This window comes from Prionailurus viverrinus, chromosome A3 (genome assembly GCF_022837055.1).
Source record: "Prionailurus viverrinus isolate Anna chromosome A3, UM_Priviv_1.0, whole genome shotgun sequence".
NCBI lineage: Eukaryota > Metazoa > Chordata > Mammalia > Carnivora > Felidae > Prionailurus > Prionailurus viverrinus.
The window spans coordinates 29,441,263-29,455,969 of record NC_062563.1 but is presented as its reverse complement, the minus strand read 5'-3'; the positions used below and the strand labels follow the sequence as shown (position 1 = coordinate 29,455,969).

The following is a 14,707-nucleotide window of genomic DNA, read 5'->3' as shown; positions in this document are numbered from 1 at the left end:
ATATTTAAAGTGAGTCTATGGACTCACTTTGTGGACTGTATGGAGTTAAGTCATTTTAAACATTACTCTGCCAATCTGTCTTTTAGTTGGTATATTTAGACCACCTACATTTAATGTAACTGTTGATGTGTTAGGGTTTAAACCTACCATTTTATTTTTTGTTTTCTGTTTGTTCTCTCTGTTTTTCATTTCTGTTTTCTTGTTCCCTGCAGGTTACTTGAACATTTTTTAGGATTCCATTTTGGTTTATCTATGATGCTTTTTAGCATTATCTCTTTGTATGGCCTTTTCAGTAGTTGCTCTAAGCAAAATATTCTGTAATATATTATATTATAATAATATAATTTAATTATTACTGTATATTATCATATAATATAGTATGTAATGTAAGGTGTGTGTTTGTACACAACACTCATATATACACACACATATATATCATATACATATACATATATATCATATACACATATATATATCTTATCAAAGTCTACTGGAGCTGACATTTTACTAGGTAAAGTGTAAAAGTGTCACTTCCCTGTGTGTTCCTTTATCCTCCCATTTATAATTGTCTTAAATATTTCTCTACATTCATTGAGAACCATATTAGATGTTAGGATTTTTTCTTCAACTGTCAAACATAATTTTAAATACTCAAGAGAGGAAGGGAAATCTATGACAGTTTTCAATATTTTTGCTCTTACCATGTTCTTCCTTCCTGATGTTTGAAGATTCTTTCTTTTATCATTTCCTTTTTGCTTAGAGAATTTGCTTTAGCCATTCTTTTAGGATAGTCTGCTGGTAACAGATTTTTTTTAGGTTTTCTTCACCTGAGAATGTCTGGATTTCTTTACTCTTAAAGGATATTTTGCAGAATATAGAATTCTTTTCATTTAGCACTTGAAAAGTTTTTGTGCTCCCTTCCTCTGTCCTCCAGGGTTTCTAATGACAAATTTTCTGTCATTCTAATTGCTTTCCCCTTTAGGCAATGCACTGTTTCTCTCTGACTGCTTGTAAATATCCTGACTGCTTGTAAGAAGTTTGACTATGATATGTCTGGACATAGATTACTTTGGGTTTATCCTGCGGGAGGGTTTCTTTAGCTTTCTTGAATCTGTAAGTTTTGCCAAATTTGAGAAATTCGGGGGCATTGTTTGTTTGAAGACCTTTTTCAGCCCCACTCTGTTTCTCCTCTTTTCTGGGACCCCTCCCCCAACCGTCTCATATTCAGGGTGAGGGATTTGGAAGAGACGCTAATGTAAGAACATTTATTATAGTCCCACGCGTCCCTGAGGTTCTTTTCACGTTTTCTCCCAGACCATTTTCTCTCTATTGTTCAGATTGGGTAAATTCTCTCGTTTTACTTGCAATTTCATTGATTCTTTGCTCTCTCCATTCTGCTGTTGGGCCCACTCGTTCGTTTTTTTAAATTTTAGTGATTGTATTTTTTTACTTCAAAAATTTCTAGTTGTGGGGCACCTGGGTGGCTCAGTCGGTTAAGTGTCTGACTTTGGCTTAGGTCATGGTTTCACAGTTCAGGAGTTCGAGCCCCGTGTCAGGTTCTGTGCTGACAGCTCAGAGCCTGGAGCCTCCTTTGGATTCTGTGTCTCCCTCTCTCTCTGCTCCCCCTCCCCTGCTTGAGCTCTGTCTCTCAAAAATAAACAAACATTAAATAAGTAGTCTCAAAAATAAAAATTTCTCATTGTTCTCTATATCTTCTATTTCTTTTTTTTTAATTTTTTTATTTAAAAAAATTTTTTTTTTCAACGTTTATTTATTTTTGGGACAGAGAGAGACAGAGCATGAACGGGGGAGGGGCAGAGAGAGAGGGAGACACAGAATCGGAAATAGGCTCCAGGCTCCGAGCCATCAGCCCAGAGCCTGACGCGGGGCTCGAACTCACGGACCGCGAGATCGTGACCTGGCTGAAGTCGGATGCTTAACCGACTGCTCCACCCAGGCGCCCCTATATCTTCTATTTCTTAGGCTTTCTATTTCTTCGTTAGTTTCATATGTTCATAACTGCTCGGTGAAGCACTTTTGTAATGGTTTCTTTAAAATCTTTGCCAGGTGATTCTAACATCTATATCATCTTGGTGTTAGCATCTTTAGTTGTCTCTTATCATTCAGCTTGAGATCTTCCTAGTTCTTGGTATGATGAGTGATTTTCAGTTGAAGCCTGGACACGTTGGATATTATAAGACTCCGGATCTTGTTGAAATCTTCTGTTTTAGCAGGCCTCCTCTGACACTGGCCCAGTGGGTGAAAGGGATGCTGTCTGGTTACTTCCAGATGGAGGTCCTTGTTCTTCCCTTGGCCTACTTTGGCACCTGGGGCTGGGTAGGACTCTTCATTACTGCTGAGTGGGAATGGGAATTCAGGTGCCCAAGCAGGTTTTACTCATAACATCCTGCCTACGAGGGATGCCTTCTTACTATCAGGTGGTGGTGAAAGGCCAGCCTCCCCGCGGGCTTGCATGGACACCAGAGGGGGAGGGAGGGTTCATTACTTCATTACTGCCCACTGGGGATGAAAGTCCCTGTTTCCCACTCAGCTTTCTCTAATAGCAGCCTGGTGAAGGCATTGGGGGCACCACTTATGCCCCGTCTTGAGGTGTTTTTTGTCTGTGTTTATTCGTGTTTCTGGGTTGCTGGCTTCTCCAATATTCAGTCTAGGAAATATAGGGCAAGAAGAAAACCCCAAAACTCAATGGCCCATCAACTCTTCGGTCCTGAGGTCTTTCACCAGACTGTCTTCTTCTCTCTACCTTTCTGAGCCTTCTCATGTTTGTTTTGCAGGTAATGTCCAGGGTTTTAGGGAAGAATAGGGAAAAGTATGTCTACCCAATCTTCCTGGAAGTGGAATTCTTCAGATTTCTCTAAAGAAAGCAAGCAGTTTGCGTAAATTTCAAAGATATCAGTCAGAATTCTGATAAAGCAGAGGGACATACCCGATTAATTCTATAGTTAAAGCAAACATCACCGACTCGTGGGCTCTAGAAACGCTTTTGCCGACAGCACCGCCCATCTTGTGTTACTAATGATGCCTGTCAGCAATGTCTTCTCTGATTCGTCTTTGCTCCCCATTCTCACCTCTCAGAGGCCAGCGTGGTGTCTGGCACAAAAGATGCTCAAGCTTTAAAATGTGTCCACACGATGTGCTGGACACTTAATATAAACAGTTTGAATTTGTCGGAACTCTGCAAGGCAGATGTCAATTGTCGCTCCTATTTTGTAAGTGAGGAACGGGAGGCTCAGAGGGCTTCAGGGAAGGAAATCATCCGAGCGGCACTGGACAGCCAGCCAAAGTCACCTAGATGCAGCAGAGGTGTGAGCACAGCCTTGCCCCAGTTCACCTCTGCTCTTCATGCACCGTCATCCTGCATCGATTGTCACAACAACTCTGCCCGGGTCAACCAGCTGCCCGAGTGGGCCAGAGACGGGTCCCCACACCATTGCTTCTAACAAAAGAAGATGTAGTCTGGGAATGCTATTTGTGATGGGAGGAAATCATGGAGGACGCGAACATTCTAGAATGTTTAGCAACCCTAGACAGATGATTACAAATTAAGAGTGTAGGTGGGGCGCCTGGGTGGCTCAGTCAGTTAGGCCTCCATCCGACTTTGGCTCAGGTCATGATCTCAATGGTTCTGAGTCTGAGCCCTGCATCGGGCTCTGCACTGACAGCCTGGAACCTGCTTCCGATCCTCTGTCCCCCTCTGTCTCTCTCTCTCTCTGCCCCTCCCCCGCCTGCTCTCTCTCTCAAAAATAAAACAAATAAACAGACAAACGCAAAAGACAGATTAAGAGTGTAGGTACCGGAGCCAGAACTCTTGAATTCAAATGCGGGCCAGGCCCCTTACCTCACCTGGTAAAACTTGGGCAAGTGACCTGATGGCTCTGTGTTTGCTCATCAGTAAAGTGGGGGCAATAAATAAATAATAAAATAAATAAATAAATAAAGGAGTGGTTACCAACAACTGGTTTGGTATTAACTGGTTGTTACATACCAGCATTCAGAATAGATCTGGTACCCAGGGGGCACTCAACAAGCGGTGGCCATATGTACAAAAAGAGAGTACTGAGAGATGTGTTAGACCCAGCTCCGTGGACAAGAGCATCCGGTGGAGTGAGGACACCCTGCCTTGGGCATCTGAGGGGCAGTAAATAACTCAGCCTGAATGTGGGGCGGGCGGTGGGGGCTTCCCCGCAGAGGGCACGCTTGGCCCGAGTCTTACAGGGTTGTAGGAATTAGCCAGGTGGGCCGGCAGAAAGCAAAGATCTTCTAGGGAGAGGCCCCAGCTTGCTTGGAGACCCAGAGGCTGTCCACCTTGGACCTGACTCTGGGATAAGGAGTCTTGGGAGAGGGAAGAGGAAGGAGGGAATCGTGAAGGGAAGAGGCCAGTGTGGGTTGAGGAGACCTGCCCCGGAGACAGACGCCTGGGTCTGTTTGATTTCCCAGGCCTTAGCCGCTGGTACCGGGGGCGGGAGCTCTGCCCTCCGGCTGGAGGAGATGTCACGCGTCTCCTCTGGGCAGCCGAACAGCCCTCAAGAAATGTTCACGGTCCCCGAGGCTTCAGCCTGCTGGAGATCTCATTTCCACGAGCACCTGGGTTGCTCTTTTTCCGCTGTTAATAAAAGATGTGTTCAGGTGACACCTGAGTGGGGGCGAGGTGGTGTTAGAGTGACAGATGGCTGTTCTGGGCCCCCTGACAGGAGGAAGAAGCTGGCCCTGAGGGATCAGGGAGAGGAGACCCAGAAGACAGCCCCTGCCCACGCCTGCACCTGCCACCCGAGCCGTAGCCAGCGGCCACGTGGGATGATTTCATTTAAATAAATTAACATAGAACAAAAAATTCAGTTACTCGGTCCCACTAACGGCTTTTCCAGTGGTTCCCAGCCACATAGGGCTAGCGGCGGCAGTAAGAGTGTAGCTTTAGAGCATCCCCGTCACGCCCCAAAGTTCTGTTGGTCAGCACTGGCCCGGAGGCACCACAGGGAGGCCTTTCTTCCCGTAGGAGCCTGGGGCACCCGGTAATAATTTGCTTGGGTGCGTAGAGTCAGCTGGGTTTACCAGAACTCCCTCAGGGTCTGCACTGTGTGCAACGGGCCTCTTCGCTCCACCTCTTGGGGGCGAACGGGGAGGCCAAGTCAAAATACAGCTGCCAAATTGTTCTACATCATAAAGGGTGAGGCGGTTGGCAGACTGGAAACTCAGGTGTGACAGGAGACAGCAAAAGTGGCTTTATGAAGAGGGAAGGACAAGGGGAGTGTTCCCCCCGCCCCCGCCCCCAGCCCCCAGTGGCAGAAAAACCAAGGGGGAGCTTGGGGGGAAATGGCAATATTGGATGGGATTTTTTTTTTTTTCCCAGTAGAAAACCAGTTAAACAGTGTGACCCCTGGCCTCATCTCAAGACTACGGCAGAGACGCGAGACTCACAAAACGCTTGGTGTGCCGGCCTTTCGTGTGGAAACGGGAGAAGGGCTGAGCTGAAAACAGGAGTCAGGGGCTCGGAGAGGAGGAGGCCCGAACCACATTCATGGAGCGTCACCTCAAGCTTGGGCCTTGAGCTGTCGGGCATCTGGGACTCGAGAGTAGCTGAGACAGACACACTCCCCGTTCTCCACACGCCCAGCGTGAGTGTGCCACACACAAAGAGGTTCTGGGGCCCAAAGAACACAGAGGGCGTTCTGAACGTGTCGAGGTGGGGAGGGTGGGGGCTGGAAAGCCGCCCAAGGGAGGCACGTCGGTGCTGGGTTGTGAGGGAGGTGTAGAAGACGCCAGATGAGAGGAAAGGGACACAAAACAGAAAGGATGCCAGGTTGGGTGTAGGCCAGAGCGCCATGATCCTCTGTCTCTCCCGCCAGACCCTATCAGTGCTGGCCAACGGAAGGGCCTCAGTCAATAAACAGTCACTGCTCACGCCTGTCTAGGCTCTAACAACCCCCCCCCCCCCCCCCAGGCGCTATGCTTGTGTTAGGGATTGAAGGGACCAAAGCAGAGTGGGAGGGTGAATCTCCCTTCCTGTCAAGGGGCGGAGAGGGAGAAGGGACTCCGGGCCCATCAGAAGGAGCTGAGCCTCTCGAACATCAAGAGGCCCCCGGCCGACCACCACCTGCTCACCTGAGCTCAGTCAGCTTCTTCGCCATGGGCCAGGGCTTGCTCCGCACGGTGGCAATGAGCTTCTTCTTGTCTTCTAGCTGCTCCAGGATTCGGGCCAGTTCCTCCTCTGACAGAGACTCCCCGACAGAGGCACCGGAGGCCAAGGAGGGCGATCTGGAGGCAGAGCCCGGGGCAGAGGAGGGGAGAGTGAGAAGTTGGTGTCTTTAGGCATCTTGCGGAATGTAGGGGAGCCCACGGGCAAGGCAGGCCGGCTGTGTTCCCTGACCCTCCCAGCCCTGACCACCCCTCAGAGGCCCGCCCCTGCTCAGAAGCCCTCAGTGACTCCCAGCACCCATCAGAAGAGACTGCCACTCTGTCCTGTAGCCTAAGACACAGGGAGGGTCGCCTCCCCCAACTCGATTTCTCTGCGTGCTCCCCGCCCGCCACATTCTAGCACAGTGCTGCCCAGGAGAGATACAGCCCGAGCCACGCGTTGTCATTTGAAATTTTTCTTTTTTTTCTTTTTTAATTAAAAAAAATTTTTTTTTTTTTTAAATTTTTTTTTTCAACGTTTATTTATTTTTGGGACAGAGAGAGACAGAGCATGAACGGGGAAGGGGCAGAGAGAGAGGGAGACACAGGATCGGAAACAGGCTCCAGGCTCTGAGCCATCAGCCCAGAGCCCGACGCGGGGCTCGAACTCACGGACCGCGAGATCGTGACCTGGCTGAAGTCGGACACTTAACCGACTGCGCCACCCAGGCGCCCCAAAAAAAAAAAATTTTTTTTTAATGTTTATTTATTTTTGACAGAGAGAGAGACAGAGCATGAGCGGGGGAGGGGCAGAGAGAGAGGGAGACACAGAATCCGAAGCAGGTTCCAGGCTCCCAGCTGTCAGCACAGAGCCCGACGCGGGGCTCGAACTCACAGACTGCGAGATCACGACCTGAGCCGAAGTCGGACACTCAACCGACTGAGCCACCCGGGCGCCCCTGAAATTTTTCTAGTAACCACATTAAAATGGCAAAAGGAGATGGGTAAGTTCATTTTAATAATACACGTCGTTGAATCCAACATGTCAAAAATTGTCGTTCTCACCCGTAACCAATCTAAAAATTATTAATGAGGCATTTTATATTCTTCTTGTGCTGTCTTCAAAATCTGGTGTTCCTCTCACAACCCCTATGTGTGTCGATTTAGACATTACATTTTCAGTGAACATATTTGATCTGTATCTGGATTTCATAAGATTTGTAGTTGAAAAGGTAGACTCACATACCCAAATGGTTTTAGACATACTTAAAAGTTTCCCAACCAACGAATTACATGGCAGAATATCATTTTCCTTTGACATTTACATCTGCACGGACAAAAGCAGTTGGCCCATTTTTTTTTTTTAAAGGAGCAATGCATTGGCTTCAAAGTTAAGTCGATTTCTTTTTTTTTTAATTAAAAAAATTTTTTTTTCTTAATTTTTTTTTAAACATTTATTTATTTTTGAGACAGAGAGAGACAGAGCATGAACAGGGGAGGGGCAGAGAGAGAGGGAGACACAGAATCTGAAACAGGCTCCAGGCTCTGAGCTGTCAGCACAGAGCCTGACGCAGGGCTCGAACTCACAGACCTCGAGATCATGACCTGAGCCGGAGTTGGACGCTTAACCGACTGAGCCACCCAGGTGCCTCAAAGTTAAGTTGATTTCAAAACTACAGCTGTCCATCCAAGTGAAGTAAATTCACTAACTTTTGTGTCAGCTCAGTAGCATTAACACCGAATTAAAATGAAGTTAAGTGAGGGGTGCCTGGATGGCTCAGTCAGTTAAGCAAACTCTTGGTTTCAGCTCAGCTCATGATCTCACGGTTCGTGAGATCGAGCCCCAAGTTGGGCTCCGTGCTGGCATGCGGAGTCTGCTTGGGATTCTCTCTCTCTCTCTCTCTCTCTCTCTCTCTCTCCCTCTCTCTCTGCCCTTTCCCTGCTCGCGCTCTCTCTCTCTCAAAATAAAAAATAAATAAATAAACTTAAAAAATAAAGTGAAGTTAAATTAGAAATTCAGCTCCTTGGTCACACTGGCCACATTTCAAGGGCTCAGCATGTGGCTGGTGGCCGTCGTACTGGATGGCACGGGGGAGGGGACTTGCATCCAGAAACCTTCTCCCTGTGTAAGGAGCCTCAACATCTCACAGCCGAGACCACATGTGTTCGGCTGCCACAAAATTAAAAAAAAAAAAACACCTTTTTTTAATGTTTACTTATTTTTGAGAGAGAGAGAGAGAGAGAGAGAGTGCAAGAGGGGGAGGGTCGGAGAGAGAGGGAGACACAGAATCCAAAGCAGGCCCCAGGCTCCCAGCTGTCAGCACAGAGCCTGACGTGGGGCTCGAACTCATGAACCACAAGATCATGACCTGAGCCGAAGTTGGACGCTCAACCAACTGAGCCACCCGGGCATCCCCGGCTGCTGCAACATTTTAGTTGTTGTGTGTGTTCCTCACAGTGTCCTTTGCTTGCGGAAAAAAACTCTGAGCGGGACAGCTGCCCATGGGGTGAGGGAGTGGGTGGAGAAGGCCAGGCCCAGGCAGCCTTCTTAGCCACTTCCATAAATGTAAATACAGGATGTGGGCTTGGGTCCCTGCAGGTTTTAGAGAACAATTTGCAGCAGTCCCCATGAGTTTTAATTTCTGAGGAACTCAAAGAACGGAGGAGACCCATGGGCCAGAGGAGAAAAGAGGGGTCCAGCACCTCGCTGGACAGCCGAGGGCACAGGGGTGTCTTGCCATGCCTCATGCACATCCCATGACAGCTTCCTTTGAGTCTCTCCTCAGGGGTCCCTCGGTCTGGGGGTGCAGGGCACTCAGGCTTTGCCTCAATTCCCCATGTGCTTCAGGGACTGGCCGAAATGCTTACCTTCTCGATGGAGAAACCCGGATGCCCCAGGGCCCCATGGAAAAGGCATTTCATCAAACCCTTTCTCGAGTGCATATTGCTTTCCGCCTTGTCTTATGATGACTGATGCCCATGTCCTATCATACCTACTAGACTGTCAGCGTCTGGGGAACACGACTGAGTCTTTTCCGTCTCTCTCTGCCCTGCCGCGACACTCAGCTGAGAATGGCACCCTTCGCTTTGCCTCTGCCGTCCAGACACCTGCGGTCTGCTTGGGGTGGGGCAGCCTCCCTCGAACGCTCAGGACACTTCAGGGCTTGATCAACATGCATTCAAGTTCTCTTTAAGTTGCTACGGGCACCATGCACTCTTTACCCCTTTAGCTTATGTCCAAGGACAATCAGGCAGGAGACAAAAGCCCTAACCACGCCGGAGATGACCGGCATGGGTGACAGAAGAAATCAGTGGCCCTTTGGAGGGCCTCAGTTTCCTCTGTAAAGGCAGGGAGGGGCGGTGGGACACCCTTTTGAGGGGGTTAGACCCCAGTGGGAAGGAACATCACCTTCACCCTAGCCCTGCTTCCTTCCACTGTTTCAAAAGCCTCTGCAGCCATTATCAACAGGGATTCTTAAAACATCCCGGGAAGTGAGGAAAGCTATAAAGGCGGGGGGGGGGGGGGCAAAGAGAAGGAGATGTCCTATCAAAATTGGCAGCAAAGAATGGAACCCAAATCGTGACTTGCTGACTCCTGAAGCTGGCTCTGTCTGTGAACCCACATGTGCCAGCGCTAATGGAACAAAGGAAAAAAACAACCCCCCCACATCCTAGGTTTCAGGGCTGGTGGAATCCTCGAGGGTCCTTTAACGTTTATTTATTTTTGAGACAGAGAGAGACAGAGCATGAACGGGGGAGGGGCAGAGAGAGAGGGAGACACAGAATCGGAAACAGGCTCCAGGCTCCGAGTCATCAGCCCAGAGCCTGACGTGGGGCTCGAACCCACGGACCGCGAGATCGTGACCTGAGCCGAAGTCGGACGTTTAACCGACTGCACCACCCAGGCGCCCCCTCGAGGGTCCTTTAAATCAATGCCACCTTTCACAGAAGAGGACACAGGTCCAGACTGGGGAAATGGTGTGCTTAACTCCTACGATGACTCCTAAATTCAGTTTTGTTCTTTTCTCTCAGTTCCTCTTCAAGAGCTGCGGTGAGCCACCAGCTGAAATTTAGGAGACTTGGGATCTGGTCCCACCCCGCTGCCATGTCACCTCCCCTCTCAGTACGTCCAACTTGCACCTGCCGGACATGAGGCACTGCGGTTGAGAGCACCCAGTGTCCCCTCCGCCTAGCGTGGCCAAGACCCTCTTCCCATTTCTGCCCCAGATGGGGAGAGCAGGGTGGTGGAAAAGTGGGGGACAAACAGAAGCAGGAGATTGGAGGGGTCACCTATACCAGGGGAGGGGACATCAGCCCTTTGTCAGGGGAGGGAGAAAGGCCAAAGGAGAGGAGGGCACTGGTCATAAACGCACCTGGATCAGAATTACAACATACCTGTGCTTCTTCAGCCGCTTCCAAGTCTCCTCCTTCCTCGGCACCTCCTTTTCCTTCTTTGAGGGTGCTCTCTGCTCCTTGAGGGAAGTCCTCCCATCCTTCTTCCTCCTCTCTGTGCAGGTCCTCTCTGCGGAGCTCCGCCCCCGTTCCCCCAGCTCTTCTCGGTGTCTCCTGCGCTCTGCCTGCTTCCTCCGGGGGGACCCCGGCCCTGGGCTGCCCCCGGCCCGTTCCTTCTGACCAGGCTGGGCTCCGCGCCTGCCCGCGGCACCCTCGGCTCTGGGAGCCCGCTTCTTTGAGGGTCTCCTCTCGGACCTGTCACCTGCAGGGGCAGGAATTGGGCAGTTCTGGCCTCACCCGCCTCCACCCCAGGAAAGTGCCCCCGGCTGTGAGACACCAGATGTCCAAGATACTTCCTGGAGCTTGTTGGCTCCAAAGGCCACCTCTTTCAGAGCCCCTGGTCTGGGATGAGAATTAACGTCTCCCTCTTCTGACTGGTTGGCACTCCCACGCTCTTGCCTAAACCTCAGGTAGATGGGGGCCACCTGGGTGGCTTAGTCGGTTGAGTGACCGACTCTTGGTTTTGGCTCAAGTCGTGATCTTACCGTTCGTGGGTTTGAACCCCACGTCGGGCTCTGCACAGACAGTGTGGAGCCTGCTTGGGCTTCTCTCTCCCTCTCTCTGCCCCTCCCCCACTCATGTGCACGCTCTCACGCTCTCTCTCAAAAAATAAATAAACATTACAAAAAAAAAATAAAGCTCGGTTAGAGATTTAGGCACATGCCTTTCCTCTTTGTGGGTGTGCAGCTCTTTGGGGTCAGAGCGGAGTCATCTCCTGACCCCCAGGGCCAGGCCAAGCCCCCGTCTCTGTTTGGCAAGGCTCTGTCTGGACCACTGACAGGCTCCTTTCTCCAGGGGCTGCTCTCTCACGGGACCCCGCCTGTGAGTGTGTGTATCAACCATGACTTTGTAGCATTGGCAAACGGCCTGGTTGAACAGAATCTACAATATGAAATTTCCTCAACAGTTTGCCCAACAGCTAGGCTAAGTACAACTATTCACAAAGTTACGAATTACATGCGGGCAAGGTTATCATGAAATTCTGGTATGAATAACCAACCTCTTCATCACTTACTAGCTGGGTGTCTTTGAGCAAGTCACTTGACCTCTCTGAGCTCTCATCTGCCATGGGGATGTTCATACTTTCTCCATCAGCTTGTTAATGAACACAGAACAGTGACTGACATCTGAGAACGGTTGGCACTCCCCTGATACTTTTAATCCAGAAATAAAGTATTAAAAAAATGTTTTTAAATGTTTGTTTATTTTTGAGAGAGATTGAGAGCATGAGCGGGGGAAGTGCAGAGAGAGAGGGAGAGAGGATTGGAAGCAGGCTTCAGGCTCTGTGCTGACAGATAGCCAGATGCGGGGCTCAAACTCATGAACTGAGGTCGAGATCATGACCTGATGAAGTTGGAGGTTTAACCGACTGAGCCACCCAGGTGCCCCAGAAATAAGATATTTTTTACTTCTAGAAAGAACACAGGTTACGAGCTATGTTGGTTTGCATGAAAAGATCATGTCTATCATTTATTATCTCTGTGGCCACAAATAAATTACTTTTCTGCACTTCAGTTTCCTCATCTGTAAAATGGCTCTAGTAACCCTTATTTCCTTATGTGGTTGGGAGGTTAATTAAAAGCACAAGTAGGGGCGCCTGGGTGGCTCGGTTGGTTAAGCGTCCGACTTTGGCTCAGGTCATGATCTCACAGTTCATGAGTTCGAGCCCCGTGTCGGGCTCTGTGCTGACAGCTCAGAGCCTGGAGCCTGCTTCGGATTCTGTGTCTCCCCCTCTCTCTGCCCCTCCCTCGCTCATACTCTATCGCTGTCTCTCTCTCAAAGACAAATAAACATTAAAAAAATGAAAAGCAGGAGTAAAAAGTCTGGCCCATGGGGTGTATTCAACGAAGGCCCCTTCCCCTCCTGTCTCCAGCCTGCCTCCCACTTTTGCACCCTGAGGCCCTGCCTCTGAGTGGGCAGTGCCTGGGAACTCTTCTGCAGGGCACTTGGTCTCATTGTCCACAGGAGCCACCATCCAGGCTTTTGTGTCATGGCCGGGCAGATTTCCCCAGCTGCATTGCAAGAGCCCCAACTTTGGGCAGAGCAGAGTAGAAGTTCATCACCTGCCATTCCCAGCAGCAGTCATGGAGGCTGGGACGTGGACTCTCAGCTTCCCAAATTCTCACCTCTACCCTACTCCTTATGCAGTCTCTCAAGGCTGTGCATGCAATGCATTGGCCACAGAGAGCTTTCCTAGCTGCTTCCCTGCCCCTAGAGATTTTACATTCTGAGAAGCAGGCCACCCTGTCAAACAGCAACCAGAACTAGTTTGTGGTAGGTGGGGCTGGATTTGGGCAGACGGAGTTGGGGACTCAGAGTCTGGCTGTCTGGGTCTGAAGTCTGGTTCTGATGGTTATTATCTGGGTACCGCTGGGCAGGTTGCTTTTTCTTTCTGAGTCAGCTTCCTTGTGGGTACTCTGGTAAGTGCTGCCCCTGGTCAACCCAGATCCCATTACTGGGCCACTGCATCATCCCCTGGTTCCTGGGCATGGAGGCTCTAACAGCTCACAGGCTCTCCCTTCTCCGGGGAGCCTTTGGTTGACGGGAGCCATCTTGCCGGGAAATGCCCAGATGTTTACATCCCTTTCCTCTCCTTGAGTCAGCCCATGGCCAATTACTAACTGATACAGAGGTACAAAAGTCCAGTCTTCTGCCTCAAGGCTGAGCAAATCTGTGGCTCATTCATACTCCAGAGCTTCCTGTGGGATCACAGGATGGTTAGAGTCCATCTGAGCATACATCCTGGCTCGATTCCTTCCCTTGCCCTGTCCTGCTTCCCTCACTCCTTGTCTCTTGACAGCCGTCCTCGATAAATCACATGCCCACGAATCCCCATATCAGGCTCTGCTTCCAGGGAACCTGATCGATCTATAGGCACCTACCTCAAAGTGTGGTTGGGAAATCCAACCGAGATAGTATCAGTGCAAGTGTGATGTGAGCTGGGGTTAGATTTAGTGAGTGCAATTTGCATTGAGGTTCAGAGAGAAACTACTCAAAGTTCTCTTTTTGGGTTTCAAACCAGGATATTGGTGGCATATTCAAATGGACAATGTGCCTGCCTGCTTGGCTACAGGCTACAGCAGCAAATGAGATTGACAAGATTTTGTCCCTCAACACATTTTGAGTTACTGGAAGAGATAGCGTGATCAGTTCTATGATTCAAGAAGCACAGGGGTGGGCTTCACCCAGACTTAATGAAGGCCTTTCGAAGAAGGAAACTGATAAGCTGAGATCTAAGATCTGATTCTTAACTGATCCAACAGATAAGAGTTTGTTTAACATAATAATAGCAAAATATATTGGATGACTATAGCGTATGGATAAGTGAAATGACTGACAGTGGTGTTAAGGGGACAGGAAGGAGGAACTGGAAATACTCTGTTATAAGGAACCTGCACCACCCATAAAGTGGTATAATGTTATTTGAAAGTGGACTTGTGTTAATTATAAATGGATATTGCAAGCTCTAGCGAAACCACTAAAAAAAGTACAACTGATAATGCTAAAAAGGGAGAGAAACTGGAATCATAGGACATGCTCAGTCAAAACCACAAAATGTAAAGGAAGAGTGGAAGACAAAACTAGGAACAAAAAACAAGGGCAATGAATAGAAAACAGCAACAAATATGGCAAATATTAATCTAACTATATCAATAATCACTTTAACAACAATGGTCTAAGTATACCAATTAAAGAAAGAGGTTGTCGGGGCGCCTGGGTGGCGCAGTCGGTTAAGCGTCCGACTTCAGCCAGGTCACGATCTCGCGGTCCGGGAGTTCGAGCCCCGCGTCGGGCTCTGGGCTGATGGCTCAGAGCCTGGAGCCTGTTTCCGATTCTGTGTCTCCCTCTCTCTCTGCCCCTCCCCCGTTCATGCTCTGTTTCTCTCTGTCCCAAAAATAAATAAACGTTGAAAAAAAAAAAAAATTAAAAAAAAAAAAAAAAAAAAAAGAAAGAGGTTGTCAGAGCTGATATTGGGAAAGACAAGAAATCCATTAAAAAAAATTTTTTTTTCAACGTTTATTTATTTTTGGGACAGAGAGAGACAGAGCATGAATGGGGGAGG

General features: G+C 49.0%; 1 protein-coding gene across 1 annotated transcript in view; it reads right to left on the bottom strand.

The window, feature by feature from the left end:
- The window catches only part of TMC2 (transmembrane channel like 2), a 69,187-nt gene that overhangs the window by 45,783 nt on the left and 8,697 nt on the right, over window positions 1-14,707 (bottom strand). Inside the window, exons 2-3 of the mRNA XM_047854440.1 lie at window positions 10,528-10,846; window positions 6,121-6,273 (exon numbers count right to left, since the gene is read on the bottom strand). Of these exons, the coding sequence (XP_047710396.1) occupies window positions 6,121-6,273; window positions 10,528-10,846 (472 nt within the window). The remainder of the gene's footprint in view (window positions 1-6,120; window positions 6,274-10,527; window positions 10,847-14,707) is intronic.